General features: G+C 40.0%; 1 protein-coding gene across 6 annotated transcripts in view; it reads left to right on the top strand.

Moving 5' to 3' along the window:
- CNKSR2 (connector enhancer of kinase suppressor of Ras 2) overlaps nt 1-22,256 on the top strand; it is a 377,408-nt gene that overhangs the window by 350,851 nt on the left and 4,301 nt on the right. The window contains exon 21 of one of the 6 annotated variants that reach the window (XM_075913328.1): nt 7,644-8,777. The exons of the other annotated variants lie outside the window; for them this stretch is intronic. Coding sequence (XP_075769443.1) covers nt 7,644-7,648 — 5 coding nt within the window. The 3' untranslated portion in view covers nt 7,649-8,777. Of the gene's footprint in view, nt 1-7,643; nt 8,778-22,256 lie in introns of those variants that run through there. 6 annotated transcript variants of the gene reach the window in all.

Raw genomic sequence — 22,256 nt, 5'->3', positions numbered from 1 at the left:
TGCAAATGTAAAGCATTAGACTAGTTTAGAAACACAAGCAAGGTCTCAATTTGGAATTGAGGTGTGATATTAGGATATTGGAGAAGTATGCTAGAATTGTACAGCCTGCTTCACTGGATGCAGGTGAGATGGGAGGAGCTCAGAGGAAGTGTTCTATTTTATCTATCTAATTTGTAAAATTAAGATTTAGGCAATCACAGATCATTTGACTGATTTCAGCCTCCATTCCAGGTATAAACTTTGTGTGTATAATTTGGAATTATCTTTAAGTGAGAATATTCAAACAGAAATTGCACTAATTTGCTAGAGGAACCTAGAGCCTGGAATGTACAGAAATTTACATAAATGTCAATAATCATTCTATGTAGTCACAATTTACAGACAAGGGACTAGTACAATCAAATATGATCATGTGCTGTTTCTGCAAACAGCAATGAACATTTTCCAAACTCCATGCAATCACATTGTTATTATTTTCCCAACTACCTGGTCTCCTGAATCTGGGAATAATCATCTCTTAGTTTGGAAAGTTACTAAGTGCGCTGGTCTTACATAAAGAAGACCCCTTCCCATGTTCCCAACATAAGTTCTTGGCCCCAAATTCAAACTTCTCAGTTTAGGATATGCAGTGCATCATTCCACCATGATCCATGTGAACAATTAAAGGAGTGAGGTTTACATGCTCTAAATAGTGTCCCCGCTGCCAGAAGCATGGGTGACTATGGCATACCTCAAAAGTGGGAGGACATAAAATAAGCAAAAATGGTGGGATCCTCATAATTCTGAGAAGAAAGTAGAAGCCCCACCAAAAATGAAAAAGAACTTTGGATATTTACCAATAATAGTCTCTGTAAATTATGTGTAGTGGGCACCCAATTTTTAGAGCTGGTTGAAAATTTTCTGACAAAATTATTATCAGTCAGAAAAGGCCATTTAGTGTAATCAACATGTTCTGGTTTCAGCAAAAATTTCATCAGGAGAGCTTGTTGGGTCAAGTGTGGAATTGAGAGAGCAAGATAAGCTTGGTCCTGCCATGAGGGCAGAGGATTGGACTTGATAAGCTCTTGAGGTCCCTTCCAGTTCTATGATTGAAAAGCCAATGTCTGGTGATTAGGGCACTCACCTGGGATGTGGCAAACACAACTTCAAGTCCAAGGTCATATATGGCAGACCAGGAGCTTGAACTCAGGTATTTCATATCCCTAGAGAGTGTCCCAAACTCAGACAATTGGCTGTTCATGGATCTTTCTATTTTTATATGGTTTTTTTTCATGACAGTTTTGAGTAGGTCACTTTTTTTAACATGAGAGCAAAACCAAATTTGTAAACCTTGAAACTTTTCATGAAATGAAACAGTTGTTTTCCAGCAATCTTTTACCTTTTATTTGGACATAGCGTTTAGGGTACTTAGTAGAATCAGGTTTTAAACAGAAAGCTGGTTTTAACCTAAACAGTGGCAGATCTGTCGCTTTGCTGTAACAACAACCTTGTTTGTTTAGTCCATTTTAGGGCTGGGGAGTTATCCCATTAATGAAACCTCCATAAATGACCAGTAAAATCAAGGGGCAACCCTGCAATCAGCCCAAAACTATTCTGCTGTTTTCTGGAGCAGAGAGAGTAAAACACATTTCTGCCATTTTAAATTTTGTAATTTTTTTTCATGCCTATTTTAGGTATTTCACCAACAGGCAGTAATGAAAGCAGGGCTGAAAAGTAAATAAGGTCTGGGTCTGAAAGACATCAACCTTATTCATTATGGTTCTTGGATGTTGTGCAGCCTACTAGGTACAGAGGTGACACATTGAGCAATACAGATAGAAATAAATTCAATCTCTAATTTAGAACGAAATTCATCCCATGCAGAGGGCCAGCATGAAGCCTAATCACCACTGGAGTCCAACTGAGGTCCTGTTTTATGGCCTTAAATGGTGCATAGATCTTGTGCTGATTCTCTGCACAGGGATGAATTTCACTCTCACAGAGCATGAACCTGCCCATATACTGAATAAGGCACAAGGAAAAAAGTAGTATGCTGCGTTGCACTGTGTATTCCCAAGAGGATAGTGTTAAATTTACCCAGGCAGCCTTAACTTTGGTATTGCCGCTTTTCTGAGGGCTTCATTTTGCCATTCTAAAATACTTCTAATGTATCTTTCTAATATTGAAAGGGAGAGAGGGACCAAATGCATGCTGGATATATAAACTATGCAGAGGAACACAGAAAGAATCAATGCTTATTTATGTAAAAAACAAAGCATTTAGTAGCCCCACCTCAGTGAGAAATGAACACAACAATGTGCTCCACTGTGATCACCATGTTTTGAGCCAGACCCATGACTTCTTTCCTGCTTCTGCCTTCTCAAAAAGAAAAAGAAGGTACTATAAAATGTATACAAGAAGAAATGATGTTTATATATTCCTTAATGGAATCACCGCCCTCACTGCCTTGCCAGATAAGTCCTGCTTTTTCCAGATATTGTAAGTGATGGGAAGTTCCCTTTTGGTAATCTTATTTTGTTATATTAGCTCAATAAGGATACAGGCAATTCTAAAAAGACAGATAATGCTGGAAAGAATGGAACTTGCTGTATGCATGGGTAGTATGTTTCTTCATAATTCAGCAGTCATGTTCTGCATTCCTTGCTACATCTGGGCCAGGTCAAGCCACTCACCATTTAATGCAGTAGCATCTTCCCATAAAGCATTATCCAGAACTGCATGACTCTGACCCGGTACTTCCTTTCATCTAAGCCATCCTTCTCAAACAAGTCACAGAGATTATGCAGCCTGGGTTTCTTAGGAGCACACTAATTCTCCTGATGGAATATTGAAAGACGGTGTTAGCTGTGTCACTGAAGCCACTCCTCATTTGTTTATTCCTGTGCAAGTACCATCCAGCTCCCCCTTGTCTCTGCTGGCGTCTGTTTGACCTACACAGTCCTGAAGATTGCAGCGGCTTTCCCCTCTTTAAATGGTTATAAATCTGCTAACATTCATCAAGACATGTCAGAATAGCTTTTCAGACAAAATTCTCAGACACGCCAACTGTCTCCCCAATGGAGAGGGAGTTACAGCAGCCCTAGAGCAGCAGAAGCAGCAAGGAAACAGTTCATAGAGTGTACAGAGGGGAAGAATCTGTTTCTTTCCCCCAAAGTCTGTATTCATTGCTATGTCAGTGTCAGGTTATTCAAACCACAGAATTTGGCTCTTAGTGCAGTTACATAAATGTACTAGAAATATAGTTAAATTATTGGAACAGTATCTCCTGCACAGAGTATCTCCTGCTCTTTGTGTTGTGAATATGTGAATTGAGATAGCAATATACACTGAGACACTGCTAACCTAGAGAAAACAGATGTAAGATGCAATTAGTATTTCAGTGGTTTTCACTAGAAAGTGTGAATTCAGAGACTTGCTGTTCTGCAAATTAAGTGTTTACTGCAAGAACAGGAAAGCATGTAAGCCTGCTATTACTCCATATACTCCTTTGTTCATATGAAACATTACCAGAAACACAGTATTATTATTCATTAGGCAGATCGTAATCTGTTTAGAAATTAAAATGCATAACATCTGCATTTGTAAGAAGATGTGCTCCCAGGAGACTGCAGTAATGTATTATGTGTTTTGTTAAAAATCAGATCAAAGTGAGTCTTCTCAAGTTAGCTGCTCATCAGTGACTACTGATGTGCCCTCATTTCTGTCTATCATTTTCCCTGTGAGAGTTCTGTCAATGTTGCATGATGGCTTTCACCTCATTCATCCCTCCCTTCATTTAGAACTCTGTGTACTGAAGTCATTTTAAATTCTGATATCTCGGTAGGCTTCCTTATTGAGTGTGTCTCCCAGTCATTTCCCACAGATTGAAATCTTTTGCTCACCTTTTGCTTTCTTTTTTGTTTGTCACTTTTGGAAACTCTGTGATGTTCCCAACTATTTAAGGGATCTAATTTAACATTCCTTCTGTTTTTCTCATTGGATTGATATACAACGAAATGCATTCATTCTCTCATAATCACTTTGGGCACGTCTGCACAACAGGCAAAAGTCAAATTCATCTATGCAACTTCAGCTACGTCAATTGCATAGATGAAGTCAAAATAGCTTAATTTGGCTTTTGGTGCTGTCTACCCAGCAGGAAGTTGAAGGAAGAACAATCTTCCTTCACCTTCCCTTACTCCTTGTGAAATGGTTACAGGAGTTGAAGAAAGAAGTCCTTCAGCTTGACATTATTTTGAAATAATGGCTTGCTGTGTAGATGCACTCTTTTATTTCATGTGATATTTCCACAATTTTGCCACCGCGGGGGAATGAGAGGAACAACTTGCAGCCCCAGGCCCTTTAATGCTGCTGTGTAGACATACACTTTCAGATGGACTATAACTCCCACTCCTGCAAACTGGCCCAAATACTTAACTACCACATATTTCTTACATTATTACAGTAGTTGTAGGAATCTTCAAAGCTTTCTGGTAAGCAGTTTTGATTGTGTAATCACTTTAGGAAAGTCATTTGCCCTTAGATCTATTTGAACAAATATAATCCTATGAGAGACACTAATCTGATCATATTAATTTTTATATGTGAACTACAGCTAGTTTAATTGTCAAAATGTTTGCAAATCTCATAATGTACATGCATCCAAAAAGTGTATTACTTGTTCATTGTGTGTGTCATTTGATCTCCTGTTTCTAAATAGCTAACCTCTTACACACTAGCAATAACATGTGACTTTGGTGATCAGTCACACACCACGAATAGCATTCACCAAAGTGAAAGATTCACATAACTCATAAGCTGAAATGTCTTCGTACAAATTATTTGGTAAATGCTATAAAAAAAATACAGAGTCAGCTTGTGAATGATTTGCAAAAAAAGACAATTAAGCTGCCTATGTAGGAAAATATAAACCAGTCCCTGCCTTAAATAGCTGACATTTGTGAACACTTCATAATGCAGTTAGCACAATATTTCATGTTAATATAGAGTTACACTGTGGTATGTGTTGTCATTTTCAAGTAGTAAAATAAATTATTTAGCCCCCAGTTATGCTTAAATATTATAAAAGCACATTTTCATTTTGTTTGCCTTTAAACAACCAGTAAGTAATTTGGACTGCAGTGTATTCATATAAGTCTAAGTGCATTGTGAATAACTAATAATGGAACTATGATAATAGATCTAAAGCATAACAGAAAAGGAACTTAACCATTGTGTGATATTACCACAATTTTGCCCCTGCGAGGGAACAAGAGGAACAGCTGCACCCCAGACCTTTTAAATTGCCACTGCAGCCTGGGCTCTGGGAAGCTCTGTGGGCTGCTGTGGGTGGGATGGTCACAGTGCAGCACACTCTGGGTGGCACTGAGGGCCTCCCAGCCCTGCACCTTCTGCCTGTGGCCCCATCCATTCTGGGAGCACAGAGCTGCCCCTCCCCCGCACTTGTCTAGAAAGCCCAGCAAGTCTGTTTGCTCCCCTGACCACAGTGCTTATAAAAATATTATTGAATAGCTTCTTCCCAAGAATTTCTTGATAAAGTTCTTTGAGGAATTTGACACCACCTAATTTACAATGTAATTGGATTATAGCACCATAAAAATAAATGTGCTCTACCAATGCCACCAACAAGAGAAGGTCATGTGCCCTCTGCCAGTCAAAAAGGGGGACACAGTCACCACAGAAGGCCCTCCTATAAAAGCACATTGGATTTCCCAGACATCTTACGTAGGGTACATAAAAGAACTGATTTTAGAAATCCAGTAGTTAATGCAGTCTTGTTGTAATGGAATTGAACCCTGCTTCATTTCTCAAAATCAAAAGTGTCAACTTACGTGTGGTAAAATGTCAGGAGAATGAAGCATTCTCCTTAGATATCCCAGCTGACATCATAAAGCCGGTTATCTTAGATTTGAAAGATGATGGTGCAATACAGATACAACAGATTCCTCAGACTATTGTAGGTCTTCTTCCAATCCCTCCCTCCCAGCAAACCCAAGACCATGAATATGATTTTAAATATTGAGGATAGCACATAATGTTTTAAAATGGGCTCAAAGATAAAAAAGTTTCTTTTTTCTCTCCAACTCACTTGCCCACTTCCATAAGTAACCCCACCAAACAATCAGCCAATAGTTTACAGAAGTAAAGTGGAGTCTGGGTTAATATGCCTGATCAAAATGGATTGTTAGTCAAGCGAGTTTTGAAATCAGCCCTTTTTTTTTTCACTAGCTGCAGTTGCAGCAGGAGAAGTGTTCCTTATTTTAGACAATAGGTTATGTAAGAATTCCCATAGACTTCAATACTCAGGTTATTGTTGTATGAGCTGTTCTTCTCCTCTCTCATCCTCTACTTCAGCAGATAGAATAGCTAGCACAATTGCTAATTGTGAAGTAGTACTATCAAAGAATTTAAGGACAGTATGCAGCTTTTTTCCTTGAAGGTTGGGGATGAACTAGATGGGCCTATTATTCTTTCCATCCAGGATTTCTGTTAATTTCTCTTTTCTTTTATTGGGATGGTAGCTCTTTTCCGTTAATCAGCCTTTGTCATCTGTTATACAAAAGTGTAAAAACGGAACTTCCTGGTCTTGTGTCCTCTTTCCATCCTAGGTGTTCTTTTTTCAGGGCGGAAAAAACTTCCTGAAAAGGAAGGGGTGAACCTCACCAACTAAGTTTCATTTTGGCTAAATGGGTAAAGCTAGATTATACAGTATTCACAAATCTTTTTTTTTCTGTGTAGTTTAAACCCAGAGGCACTTTCCCGCAGTGATAAAATTTAAAAAGCAAAATGTGTTTGTGTATGTATCTATGTGTGTGTATCTATGTGTGTGTAAAAATGCATACAGTTTATCATAAAAGAAACATTCTATCTACTTAGGCAGCCTGACTTTTGAAGAAGCTGTTTAACCCTAATTATTTAATTTAACTATATGCTAGTATTTTCCCCTTTTTCTCGACTAACACCACAGACCCAGTAGGTTTCAAGATTGTGATGATCTTTGAATCCACACTAACATTAGATGTTCAAAAGTCAGGTAAAATAAAATGGCTTGTCTCTATTTCTGATGTTCAGCTCATAACTTCACAATACTGCATCTCCATTTGGGAGAGTGAAATGAGCCAGATCTCCTTCAGATATTTCCTAATTAGCTGCAAGTAGGACATGTTTGTGTCTATGGTATATTCAGAGAGGTCAGGTTGGATTGCTCTCCCTTTCTTCTAATTCCCATCCCTGTCCCAGTGCTTGCCAAATAGGTTAGTCCCAAGTAAACCAGACTACACGGAGGAAGTAAATATGCATTAGTTTATTTGATTGTCTTTTAATTGATCTTCATTTTTTAAGTATATCCTAGGTGAAAATGCAAAACTTCATACTTCTACATAGTTGTGTGCACCAGAAACTGAAATTTCTGAAGGATCGTAGTATAAAGCCAAAACAGTGCCATGTCCGTGTGCTCATGAGTGCACATGCATGCAGACAAGAAAAGCACTGTAGTGCTAAAGCCTTATGAAAATCTTGCCAACATTGCTATTTTCTCTTGTATCAGGATTGCATGATGGTATTTCTAATATACTAATATGATATGGAAATAATGGCACGTCACAGTTCTTTCATCATATTGTATCACTGCTTTATCATATTAGGCTAATACACTGCAAGAGTTGATAGAACCTCTCCATGCCAAATCGGATCCACTTCTCTTGGCACTGAACTGATTGGACTCAGATTGATAAACTAATGATTAGAGAATTTAGATCGGAGAGAATTGGCACGACGGAGACACATCTTCAGCCTCTTGCAAGCAACCTAATGGCCTCCGTTCAGAAAGTTTAATTCTTCTTGAAAAACTTTGATGTTTTTTAAAGAGAACAGACATTTTAAAGCATAGACAACCAAATGTCTGGATATGGGGACTCCAGGAAAGTGTTAAAGGGGCAGACCAATTACCAGTCTTTTGAAGAACGCATCCTTTCCACAATGGGACTAGGCACAAAATCATATCCTGTCTACATGGAACACAGTTGCAGAAAATACTGCCCTCTGCATGGGAGAACGGCAGGGGAAAAGGGTCATGGCAGGGGAAGGGCTCTGATGACACACAGTTGTGTTCCACAGACTTCGAGGAATTAAAGAGGGATCAGCTATGGTAACTATAAAATCCTGTTGTTTTTATGGACTTCAGTGACTTCATTCAGGCAAAGCGGAGAAAGCTAATATAATTTAAGTGTACTTCACATTAGTGAAGGAAGTTAACTTGCTGTATCATATTAAATTAAGTGTATTCTTCCAAGTCAAGGTGTGCCAAGACTATTTGGAGACTTAATATCTGTTTAATGGCTTGTAATGAATTATCAGAGCATACACTGAAACTGGTGTTGATGACGGTGATGGAGAAGATACCTCATGCTGGGATTTATTAGACTCCGCAGATACAATCTACAAATCCTCCTTATCTTCTAGGACTTAACATGTGATGATGCTGCCTCACAGAACAGGCATCAAGTATTCTCTGTACAGCACTCACACTCCATGGGGTTGTTTTGGGGCCAGTATTTGTCTGGATGTCACTCAAAGTAGATTCTAATATTGTTATTTATCATTATGTTCTGGATCCCCTATGAGTTAAATATTTGCCTCTATCTCTGTGATTAGAATGTGCTTTTCCTTTATATATTTGGCTAAGGGTGTAATGTAATAATGTCAATGCTAATTACTTGATATTTCATATTATCTTATGGAGAGATACTTTTAAAATGTATTTTGAAATGTTTTCTTTCTGTTGGCTCAATGTATGGGATTGCGTTCTGTTAATACCAATAAAATCATATATATAGTTATATATAAACATTTCCCTTTTATATAGAAGTAGACTGTTTTTTCCGCACAAAAGGGATTGTGCAGTGAATAAAATTGCATCTGTCTGCCTTGCAGCAGTAACAAAGCTATAATAGTTTTAATATATTAATTTTATAACATAAAAACCCTGTATACTGTGATATATGCTAGTTGGAAATCCATCAGTATGCATATTGCTACACCTGAGGGAATTTTGCACTATTACGCATGCACAGAATTTATGTACCCCACAGATTTTTTTCCTTTCCCCACCCCAAAAATGACTTATAGGCTTAAATGACTGATAGGAAAGCCAAAAGAACAGTCATGTGACCCTCCCAAGCAGTATATTTGGGGTATCCAGGGCAGCTGGCAGAAAAGTGAATCACTGTGGGGCAAGGTGTAGGTCTGGGAAAAATGCAGCTGGTGACTCCTACTCTGTGTCAACTCAGCTGTTCCTGCCAACTGGGTTGGGAAGGACAGGGCTTTCTTCTTTCCCTGCACAGCATCCAGAACCGCGAGAGACAAAACCTATACATTTCTCCCCCACCTGTAGGAAGCGCTGAAAACTACCCCCACAGTGAGCCCCACTCACCTTGCACCTGGACCACCCCGACAAACCACCTGTACCCAGATCCCCACTCTACTGAGTTCCAACCAGCTGCACATGGATCCCAACCTTGCTGAACCCCATTACCCCAGTATCTGGACCCCGCACAAATATCCTCCCACACTCAGACTGCAACCACTTTCAACTAGATCCCTCTGCAGAGTCCCGTTACCACTGCATCCAGAATCCCCCAACAAGTCCCTGTGCATCCAGATCTCCTGCTGTACCCGAATCCCCAAATAAGTCTTTTGCACCCATATTGTCCCACACAGAATCCTCTCAGCCTACACCTGGATCTCCCCACACCAAGCCTTTCCACATTTGGATTCTGCCTTTCTGAGCCTACCTGCCCACATCTGGTGCACCTAGCATGGAGGGACAAGATCCTTGCATGTTTCTAAGGCAAGCCTAGTTCTTGCGCTATGACTGGGTGGGTGCAGCCTCACTGCTGAATCTGTTTCCTGGCAGGAAGCTATACACAGTGCTCTTCCACTTCTGTGCAGTCAGTGACCTGTGCTCCCCCGTGCCATACTGGAGCATCCACGTTTATCTGAAATATAACATTTGCAGAATTATGGAGAAAAGGCCCTCAGAAGTAATATTATGTTTCCATTTAACATTTGTGGGCCTGTCACAAGTAAAGCTATATATTTAACAGCCTCGTTTTGACATCTGTAATTGTTACCAGTCAAGAAATTGAACATTCCTATTATATCAAAGTGTGCCCACTATTACTTATTGTTTACAAAATTGTTCATTTATTCAGTTTTTGCCTGTTGACCAAATAGATAATATACCCACCATGTTTTTATTAATCACATGTCCTTAAGAATTGATTTTGAAATAGAATGTACTGCTCTTTCCAACTCTTAACAAAGGCAGAATTCATCTCTTTATATAATGTTGCCTTTAAGTACTTTTTTTCTGCCAGTGCCGATAAATCAGTGCTAAGTGCATAAAGATTCTGCAGCCTAAAAAATTTATTGTTAAAACCTTGCCTGAAACCTGAACCAGTCCTTTGCATCCTGTCATTAAACTCCAGAATTAGTTAGAAATGAAATGTTTTGGAAATGAATTAGAGTACCAGAAGCCAAGGTAAGATTCTAAAATGTCCTTTGGCTGCCATTTTGGGTTCCACTGATGGCTCATTTAATGCTTTTTTGCCAAAGGCCAGAAGAAGCTAATATATCTGCCCCACTGTACGTTAGAACTTCTGCTTCATTTTTTCCTCTTACAGGCTGTATTGAATGTCTATTACCATTTTATAGAAAGATTCCAAAGGGCTGCAGTTAGCAGCCCATGACAGTAATTGCACACTCATTTATCAAATATTTTTCTGTATGCCTTAAATTTTGAAAATAGCAGTTATCATTTATTTAATGAAGATATTTGATTTATTCATTCAGCCAAGGTATTCTTTTCTGCTTAATAAAAAATCTGCATTGCTCATTAGCAAATTACCCATCTTTGCCTCTGCATACTCTTTGTCCATAAACTCTGTTAATACTTTACCTGGGTTCCTCCTAATGCTTATGGCACCAGATGTCTCTTCCATGGTGATTATGATATCAATTCTGGGAGAAAGCTTTTTTTGTTAATGTGCACATGTTCCATGTTCAGAAATTTACTCAGCATCTGGACATTTAACCACATATGAAATCTGTGGTAAAGGGCACAGAGCTGTTAAATTTTTGTTCTTATAGATTTTGTTACCAAAGGTGCCATATTAGAATCCCAATCCTAGGTGTGCTTAGGGGAGAAGATACTACAGTGGTGTTGAGGGCACTCAACACCTGACATGAGATGCTTTACATCTTCCATGGTCATGCGTTAAATAAATACAGTGTAAATTAAGATACACGTTAATTAATTGGAGGTCTAATTAGGATTTCTTTTTTCATGAAATCTGGAAGAACATTAGAGTACCGTAAAATCGTGAGTATAATGCGCACCTATGTATAATGATCACCCTGACTTTGGAATCTTAGTGCAATGAAAAAATCTGAACTCCTATGTATAATGCTCCCCAGGGTTTGAAGCCATCGAGCTTAGCAGCCCCACAGCTTCTGCCAACAGGCGGCTGTCCCGCAGCCAGGAGCTGACCCACCAGTACCAAGTCCAGCTTTTCCCACTTCCTGGAGGTGGACCTGGGCTGCAGGAGAGTGGGAGGGAGGGACATGCCGCTCCCACCTGCAGGCTCACCCGGGAAACATGCACACAGCCCGGGGAGCCAGCGGTGGAGTTTGAAACCTACCCCCTGCCATCCCCCCCCAGACAGCTGCCCGTGCACCGCACCAGCACCAAGCCCAGCCTTGCCCACTTCCCAGAGGTGGCCACAGGCTGCAGGAGAGCGGGAGGAAGGGACACGCAGCTCCCACCTGCAGGCTCACCCGGGAGGTTCAGGCTGCACAGCCTCTTCCCTCCCTGGTGCTTGCCGAGCTCGCGCCTGCTGCGGGGACCCCCGGGCGCAGCCTGAAGGAGCACTGGGCAGGCAGCAAGCCAGGGCGCTGCAGCCTGGCGGTGCCACCGGCTCCTTGCCTTGTCTGGGAGCCTGGTGGGGTGGCGACCCCCATGCCGCGCTGTAGCAGGAAAGTTTCGAGAGCAGCCTGAAGGAGCACTGGGCAGGCAGCGAGCCAGGACACTGCCAAAATAAAACTTTAAAAAATAACACCTATGTATAATGCACACCCCAACTTTGACCCCCAAAAAATTGGAAAAAAAGTGCGCATTATACTCACGATTTTACAATATGTGACATGTTCTAAATAAAGGCTATGAGTAAAATTTTCAAAAAAGGCCAATTTTCATAAGCACCTTAAACACTTTTGAAAATGGAATTGAGATTCCTAAGTGACCTCAATGATTATGAAAATTGGACTTAAATACTTTTCTGGAAATTTCACCCTGTATTCCTGTTCTCTGAATAGGTTCTGTACTTAGGATTATGTACGCTATTCTAACCTAATTAGGTACCCACCCTGTAAATCTTGACAGATAATGTCGAGGTACAAATGTAAGTGTTGCTCAAATTGGACTGATGAGTAATGCAACTATGTCCAACCATCCCTACCATTTGTCATTTAACCTTTTGCAACGTTGTGTGCCCTTACAGTTTAGGTTTAGAAAAAGAATGTTTTCTTGCTTCCAAAAGATTGCGGCTGGACTAATCCATTTAAAAGTCACAGTGCCTCTATCTATAGGGTGACACAAACGGTCTATCCAGTTACACTGTTCCCTGAATTCTTCAATTGTCTTTTTGGGTGGCGTGGTTTTACTTTGTCCCTGAATTGAAGAGAATGAAAGGAAACTTGAAGAGAAACTGTAATAATGAATGCAATGTTTATTTCACTGTAATAGTTTGCAGCAAAATTAAACACTAATTTCATCATGTAACATAGGAAAGAAACAGGAAATTGACAAGAGAGTCTATTTCATTATGTACAATTGTCCCAGTGAGACACTTAACATAAACTAGCAATAAAAAGGAAATTGATATTTCCATATGGAAGATAACATAAGTAAAGTATCAGAAGGGTAGCCGTTTTAGTCTGTAACTTTAAGAACAATGAGTAGTCCTGTAGCACCTTAGAGACTAACAAAGATATATATACAGTATCCTGAACTTTCATGGGCAAACCCCACTTCCTCAGATGAGTAGAGAGTAAGGGGTATATTTATATCTGTCATTGCCAACAAATTGTGCTGCTAATTATCAGTTTCCTCTTACTGTTAAGAATTATTTTATTTTAATTTTTTCTGTGCACTTTTTTACACTTACTAGTACAGTCGTACTTAAGTGAAGTTCTGGATCTTCCAAGGAGAGCTTTAAGGGGCAAAACACCTAACTGGCTTCAAGACTGAACTAGATAAGTTTATGGAGGAGATGATGGCGAGACCACCTATAATGGCATGTGGTCCATCTGTGACTGTTAGTAGCAAATTTCACCAACAGCAAGTAGTGGGACACTAGATGGAGGTGGGGAAGGACTGGGAGTTGTTTTATAGAGAATTCTTTTCCAGGGGTCTAGCTGAAAGGCTTTGCTGACATGTTCAAGCTATAACTGATCACCATATTTGGTGCAGGGAAGGAATTTTCCCCCAATGGTGTGTTAGCTTTCCTCTGCCTCATGGGACTTTAGTCACTTGCTGATTTAAACTTAAGTGGATTCTCTGTAATGTGAATCATGATTTAAATCATGATCTAAAACTTCACTAATTCAGCCAGGGGTTAGAAGTTGATTACAGGAGTGGGATGGATGAGGTTCCGTGGCCTGCAATATGCAGGAGGGTTGATTTGGTGATCACAAAAGGCCCCTTTTGGCTTTAAAGTCAATGAGTCGATGCATCACAAATACTGGAAGTTAAATAGCCTGAGAATGTACATTTTCAGGGCAGGAATCGTATTGATATGTGCATGTACATTGCCTACTACAATGGGGCTGTGGCCTATAATGTGCTACTTCAATAAGATTAATATACCTTAGACTCTACAAAAACTAGGATTCTGGGTCTCACCTTATTTACATCAATTTTATAGCTCCTTTGGTTTCATTGAACCCGTTTTACCAAGAAATGTTGTAGAATGATGCCGTGGGTCTCAGATTATGAGTGTACCATTGAACTCTGCTGTGCAGACTTTTTTGAGAATTTCCTTTGTCTTGACGATTACATAATAGAAGTAAATAGGACATGGATGAAAATTTCCCAGATACACTTCCTCTGCAGAAGAAGCCGTGGGATAGCCTGAAAACTTAATACTCCAATATTTTGATTCTCCAGATGCTAAAACTTACTTTGGCAATGTTACTTGCTGCTTGTTTTTAAGGGCATCCTTCCACTAATACAGTCAAAATTCTAGGAAACTCTCTTTCTAGATCACCCACTTTTTAGTCCACAGTCCATTATCTCTGCATTATTGAATGACTTAGTGGCATTGCTCATGTTAAAAATTATATAATACACAGGTTAAGAAGAGTAATAGACGGGTAGCCGTGTTTGTCTGAATCTGCAAAAGCAACGAGGAGTCCTGTGGCACCTTATAGAGTGAGGGTATGTCTACACTTTCGCCCTCTTTTGAGAGAGGGATGCAAATGAAGACATTCAAAATTTCAAATGAAGCCAGGATTTAAATATCCCGTGCTTTATTTACATATTTGCGTTATGGCGCTATTTCAAAATAGTGCTATTTCGAAATAACAGATGCTGTTAATTCGTGGTTATTTCGAGAGAAAATCCTTCTCTCAAAATAACTGGTAAACCTCATTGTATTAGGAATAAGGGTTATTTTGAGAGAAGGGTTTTCTCTCGAAATCACCGCGTCTTAATAGCATCTGTTATTTCGAAATAGCGCTATTTCAAAATAGCGCCATAATGCAAATATGCAAATGAAGAATGGGATATTTAAATCCAGGCTTCATTTGCAATTTCAAATGCCTTCATTTGCATTCCTCTCTCAAAAGAGGGGGCAAGTGTAGACATACCCTAACAGATTTATTGGAGCATAAACTTTCGAGGGCAAAGACCCACTTCGTCAGATGCACATCTGACAAAGTGGGTCTGCCCACGAAAGTTTATGTACCAGTACATCTGTTAGTCTATAAGGTGCCACAGGACTCCTTGTTGCTTTTACAGGTTAAAAAGAGTGTATCTGCATCTGGATGTGGTGCTTAGATTATCCACAAATACAAAGTTTGTTTTAAAAATCATAAGATAAATATAGTACATAGTCAGCAATAACCCAAATTAGGTGAATAAATTTAACGGTACAGTTTAGATATTAGCATCCTACTACGTCAAAGGAAGAACAAAAAAGTAAGGGAATTGCAAGAAACAAAGAAGGTGGAAAGGGTACAAGGTGAAAAGGGGAGGGAAGATGCAAAGAAAACTGTTATGCACAATTTCAAAAGAAGCCCAGAGATTAACACAACTTGCATTTACCTTTGAAACAAGGCTCATTTTTAAAAAATCACACTTTTATTTTACCCTGAGGGTAGAGAAATGATATAAGTTTCCTTCTGCATTTTAATGGAGGAATCTGCCCTAAATCATGCTGACCAGTTCATTAATCTTTGCTTTCCATGAAGACCAGGATTGCATCTCATTTTACATCCTGCCTATTCTGTGCTGTACTTAAATACTGTGCCAGTTGTTCTTTCTTAGTAATCAGCCATGGGAGCTACATTGCTCTTCTATTAGGAGCTGTTTTTCAATCTAACTATGACTTCATTTATAAATGTGCTCCACGGGGGTGACTTCATATGGAGCAGACAGCTGTGCAGATGGAGTCGTCCCCTAAAACTTTACCTTGTGCTGGTTTGAGTGGTTCTCTGCTTTTGGCTTAGAGCAAGACTACATTACATTGCATCAAAACACCTTAGGCTGACCTGTCAGCTGACTTGGGCTCTTGAGTGCTCTCAAAGTGCAGTGTAGACATTCAGGATCAGGCTGAAACATAGGCTCTTGGCCCTCCCCTTCTCTTCACCCTGAGCCTGAACATCTACACTACAATTTGATAGTCCCATATCCTGAGTCCTGCGAGCCTGAATCATGGGCCACAGGTGTTTTAGGGTATGTCTACACAGCAACATTATTAGCATTATTTTGAAATAACTTAGTCCGCATCTACACAGCCAGGCAGTTATTTCGAAATAATGTTGAAATACTGTTGATCTGGAGGACTTCTTACTCCGACTCCTGTAACCCTCATTGTACGAGGAGTAGGGGAAGTCAGAGGAAGAGTGCTGTCTTTCGAAATAAGTGCTGTGTAGATGCTCCCAATTTCGAAATAAGCTGTTTCAAAATAAGCTATGCAGTTGAGGTAGTTCAGTTTGCGTAGCTTATTTCGAGTTAAGCCTTGCTGTGTAGATGCACCCTTATTGTAATAGAAAAAAGTCCTTACTTTCTTAGAGAGAGAGAGAGAGAGAATACCCATTCTGCCTGTCTTCTATCTAAATAGATGTTGAAACTCTTTAAATTCCCATTTATTTGCATTATAAATAATTTTTCCCTATTGGTGTAATATAAACTTACCTTAAAATCCCTATTACATGAGCATTAACCCTTAGAACACCTAAGAAGAATTTATTGTACTCTGGCATTTTACACTGAGAACTAAGGTTACCTCTCTTCAGTGTCTCTCCATCCCTCCAACCCAATAGAGGCCCACCTTCCCTCTCCTTATGCCTTTTTGCTCACCCTTCTCTAGAAAAAATGTGATCCCTCCCATTTCACTTCTTTTGTCCCTTCTTTTGTTGAACACTAAAAGATGCTCTCAAGCAAAATGCCATCTCGCTCTGCTCTCCTACTCTTTTCCAATTGCCTTCTTTGCACGGGTCCTTTCCCACTCCGAGCCTGACATCCTTACACTCCTGAATGAGCAAGGGTTTGGGCATTTTGAATAAAGGAACCAAGTCATGTGTTAGGCCTTGTCTTCATTAGGAATTCATATGTTTGCTTATGATGTATTAGCTAAATCCCAGGCACCTAGTGTTGATTTCAACCTGCCAACATAACAAAGTACCCTGCCAGCATTTGGGGTTTATCATATGTTAGCTACAGTCTGTTAGTTAATAGGTGGTAAACAAACACCTTTTAGTGTTCACATGCCTTCAGTGTCAAGAGGGCAAACTAGAAAGGAAGAGAGATTATTGAAAGGGGGCAAATGGAAGGTCAAGACTTCTATTATCTAATACTCCCAACCTGTCCACTATCTGTGGCCAGAAATCCACCCTTGTCCCTGGCATGGCTCTCACTAGCAACCATGAACAGGTATAAGAACTTTCATGGCTCAGTTTCCAGGTGTTTAAGGTGAATTTTCAAAGCTGTGCTGTAAATTTAAAAGAAACCTTTGATTTTCAGGGGGGGTAGGTGACTGTTCACTTATATAATTAGTGATGTGCTCTAATAAATTTACCTCCCCAAGATTCCAGGAAAGTTTAGCTAAGCTGGTTTCTCAGCCAGAGAGTCTGATATCCTCAAAAGGAAAGAAAATGGGAATTTAGATTTTCGTGGTGCATGGGAATTTCAGTTTGATCATTTTCACATTACTCATTCTGTGACATAGAAACCAGTAAGGCTAGAGTTTAGCTTTCTGAGGATTTCCAGAAGGTGATAATTTTTGTTCCAGGGCACCATTAATAACAGGTGAGCAGAGGCTAAACATTTGAGGGGCTGAATAGCTGGATGTAGCATTTAACTGAGTAGTAAAGTTAGTAAAGCAAAACATCTAATTCTTTGGAGAAGAAAATGATGTAGCGAGACTGAAGGATAGAAGACAGGTGGAGGAGAATGGAGCAAAGGGATGCAGCCACAAAAAGGAAATAAAAAGAGTCAGCTATCTTGAAACCCTGCCAACAGCAGAAGCTCTCTTTCCCAAAAATACTGAAGATTTGCTCAGATGGCTGGCAAGCCAAAAGAAAAGAGGAACCATAGATGATGAGAAGAATCTTAATGAAATAGGGAAGAACGGAAGAAATATGATTAATGGGTGCTTCAAAGCCTATGAGCCTGAAAAGGAGATCCTTGAAACACCTGCATACTAAGCCTGGTGGGTGACAAAGTTGAGGGCTGATGGTGTTGTGTTACCATTGCACAGATGCTTTGTGTTACTAGCATTGGATGTCATCTGTAGTTCTTCTGGTATCTTACATAACTGCAAAAGCTTCATGGGTCCATAGTGGCACAGAGGACTAATGGAAGGTTTAATACAATGATATGCTGATATAATAATATGGAAAGCTTCTGAAGAAAATTAAACTATAAAGACTAAGATTAGAGGAGTGATGAGAAATCTATGCTCAGGATTCTGAGTTTTCTAAGATTCTGTCCATAACATCTATTTCCCACTGCCAGTGAGTCTCAAAGTGGGCCACTTTGGGAAAGCTGCTAGCAGGTCTGCACTGCTTTGTTTACCTAAAGGATCCATAGCCACAGAGGCTCACAGCTCCCATCGTCTCGCTATTTCCAGCCAAGGGGAGCCGCAGGAAGTGCCATCCCAGGCCATACCACTTCCCACGGCTCCTCTTGGTTGTAAACTTTAAACGGAAGCCAATGGAAGTCTCATAGACTCATAGATTTTAAGGTCAGAAGGGACCATTATGATCATCTAGTCTGACCCCCTGCACAGTGCAGGCCACAGAATCTCACCCACCCCTCTTAGAATAATCCTCTCACCTATGTCTCAGATATTGAAGCCTTCAAATACTTTGAAGGCCCCAAGATGCAGAGAATCCTCTAGCTGTGATCTGTGCCCCATGCTACAGAGGAAGGCAAAAAACCTCCAGGGTCTCTGCCAATCTACCCTGGAGGAAAATACATACATCTACACTGCAACTAAATATCCCCACAGTCAGAGCACCGTGTGCCTAAATCAGCTGCTATGGTTGCCTAATTGCCATTTTGAAACACTTTGTGTCTCAAACTGGGAGATAAGGAGCTGGAAGCTTCTAATTATAAGAGCCATCCAAGAGCAAACCCTCAGCTCTCATGACAGTTCCAGAGAACTGCACCTGCCTTGGAGACAAAAAAAAAGAAAAGAAATTGAAGGGAAAAGAGATAGCTCAGTTGGAAAGGGGTCAATCTTTCACACCGTGCAAAAGCAAACAACTAATATCTTCAACAGCATGACAACATGGTTGTTACCATGAGGGTGGTTGCCCTCAGGAAAGGAAGTGAAGGAGAAGAGGGAGTTCGGCCTACCCTCCCTCAGGAACTTTTCTTTTAGGAACCCAGAGTGGAGAAATGGCTTCAAACCCTGGTGTTGGTGCTTGGACTGCCATGTTAATATTTAACTGTCCATGAAATGTCACCCCTGCCCCTCATCCTTTGCCATGGAATAACGAGGAAAGGAGAATTGATTCCTTCACAGCTTGCATATTTTTAAACGTCTTTGGAAGCTTTAACAAGATTTAGGTATTTAAAAAATATATTTGCAGTTCATCTTTAAACCTGTGGATGTTAGCCAGTTAGCTGAAGGTTTCACCAGCTTTTACAAATTTGGGGTGAAGCTTTAAAATAAAGTTATTAAGTGCATACTCTCACTCAGAAATGGATTGAGGGGCAACTCCTGTCCCAAAGAGTAGTGCTGTCGTCTTTATCTTTTCCTGGGGTGCAAGAGCATTCCACTGGAATAAGGTGATGTTGTAGCCTCTGCAAAGTTATCTGATACCACTAACAAAGGGGCCTAAATTCAGAGCAAATCCTAAAAGTTTATAGCCACCTCACTGGCTCTCTTTTTTCCTCACTGTCCCATCGTTCACACTAAAGCCTGGTCCTACTCCTATATTCAAATGACTATCCTAGTACCTAAGTGACATCAGTGCCTGGATGAAGATACAATCATACCAGATAGAAGTGAGGTATGTGGATAGAGGGGAAATATTTCCAAGAATTGGTTAACACCATGTTACTATGTTTTGAGTATGCCAGTTGTCAGGATGGGGTGCACACAGGACCTTCTGGACTCTTCATTGTTGCCAATATCTGGATAGCTCCTGCTACCAAATATGCCATTTTTCAGCCAGCCAGAAAGTTTTCCCTTTCTTAAATCATTGAGCAGGCTCCCACTCCTGCCCTTTCACAGATTCAGTGATGATTTCTAGGTTCAGTTCCTGTACAATTTTTTATCATAATATGAATGTGACAGCCCTGGAGAGCTTCATTCAGTGTTGACAGTGGCAGATTGACTACTTAGTAAAACAGGCTGATGCAAATACTTCACCTGTGCTTTTGGAACTCCAGAATTACAGATGAATTTAAGGTACTGGTCTTATTCAAAACCCTAAATCGGTTAAGCCTAAATTGTTTTGGGGACTGCATCTTAATTGCTTATTGGGAATGCTGAGATTTTCAGTAATTTGTGAAATGCATGATAGGGTTGGGAGATTTCTTAGTAACTGGCCCATTGCCATAGTACACCCTGCCATAAAAAATTAATATGCCTTTGACTCTGACTTCATAGAATCATAGAATACTAGAATCGGAAGGGACCTCGAGAGGTTATTAAATTCAGTCCCCTGTCCTCCTGGCAGGATCAAGAACCATCTAGATCATCCCCAATAGATGTCTATCCAACCTGCTCTGAAATATCTCCAGTGATGGAGATTTCACAACCTCTCTAGGCAATTTATTTCATTGTTTAATCACCCTGACAGGAAGTTTTTCCCACTGTCCAAGATAAACTTCCCTTGGTGCAGTTTAAACCCATTGCTTCTTGTCCTTTTGGCCAAATTATAAAAATTCATCTCTTCAGCATAGTTTTCCTATAATAACAACTAACTACCTATGAGAGGAAAGTATGGTTGTATGAACCAAAAATTGTTGCTGGAGGAAAGAGACTGGAGAAAAATGCTTTTTTTTTTTTTTAATAAAAAGGAACAAAAAGAAGAGAAAAACAGACAAAGTAATCTGCTATCAAACTTAGCTAGCTTTATCCAGACTTCTTTATAAATCACTCAGATACCAGGAAGATAGCACCTTAGATTGATATAATTATACCTTGGAAGATGCAAACAGACATGAATCTATGGACCATATTAATGTTAATATTCACTGTAAGATCTCATGGAAATTGTAAAATTGCAGCCTAGTGACATTTCTAAACTCACATAAAAATCAAGAATACAATGGATTTGGACCAGTGAGGTGTTGTTCACTTATTTAGTCCTTTCCTTTTATTTTAACAATAACAATTTTTAGAATAGAAAAGAAAAAAGAGATGATGGTATCTTGTCATTTTGATTTGTCTGTAAATGTTGCCCACACATCGATATGTGATTAAATGAGTGGCTGTACATCTCCAAGCAGGATATTATATGTAAAAGGTCCAGTGAAAGAACATGCAACAACCCAAAGGCTCTTTACAAAGACAAAACCTCTCTCTCAGTTGAAAAGCTGTTTCCTTCCTCACCTGTACCATGTTTAAAAAAAAATGTGTATAGATTAAAGTAGTGCTTCTCAAATTGTGGATCGGGACCTCAAAGTGGGTTGGGACCCCATTTTCATGGGATTTCCAAAACTGGCTTAGATTTGCTAGCATCCGGGACTCCACTGCCCAGGGCCAATGGCTGGGCTCAGGTTACCTGCTGAGGCCTTTGGGCTTTGGCCTCTCTGCCTGGGACATTAGACTTTGGCTTGGGTTTCGGTCGCCCCAGGGATTATGTTGTAATTTTTGTAGCCAAAAGGGAGTTGCTGTGCAATGAAGTTTAAGAACCCATGGGTTAATGTATAGAAGAGTTGAAGGAGTGCATATCTTTGAGGATTTCTACTGATATGCGTAATTATAAGGTGATTTGACATGTAAAGCATAATATAAATGTAAGAATTGTTATGGGAGACCATTCTTTTTTTCTAGCTCCTCTGTTTGAAACTGACTTAGGTGAGTAGTCACTATCCTGCATGATGTTTGGCCTCCGTGAAATGAGTCGTTAGTCTCAGTCCAGTTCGTGGTTGGCACATATGTGCCACAAAAAGCTGCCATCACCATTACGCTAATTAGCATCTTTGTCAGTAGTGTTAGTAGAAAAGCGAACATCTGAGTACACCTGGAGACTGAAGCCCCAGTTCAGCAGAGTACTTAAGCAAGTGAGTACTCTCATTTAAGGCACTTAACTCGTATGCTTATTTTCAGCCATGTGCTTAAGTCTGAAGGGCCAGCTCACTCTAACAACTTTCAGGAGCAGGTTGAGGAGATTGGCAGGGCAAGCCGGGGTGGGAAAACATGCCCTACTGATGGGGAAGAAATGAGGTCTCCTCACTTTCTAATACTGTCTTAACTTTTAATGCTTTTGCAAACAATAATTTTTTAAACAATATA

Source organism: Pelodiscus sinensis, chromosome 1, assembly GCF_049634645.1.
Source record: "Pelodiscus sinensis isolate JC-2024 chromosome 1, ASM4963464v1, whole genome shotgun sequence".
Classification (NCBI taxonomy): domain Eukaryota; kingdom Metazoa; phylum Chordata; order Testudines; family Trionychidae; genus Pelodiscus; species Pelodiscus sinensis.
Note: the sequence above shows the minus strand (reverse complement) of the source record. Positions and strands in the feature narration are given on the sequence as shown.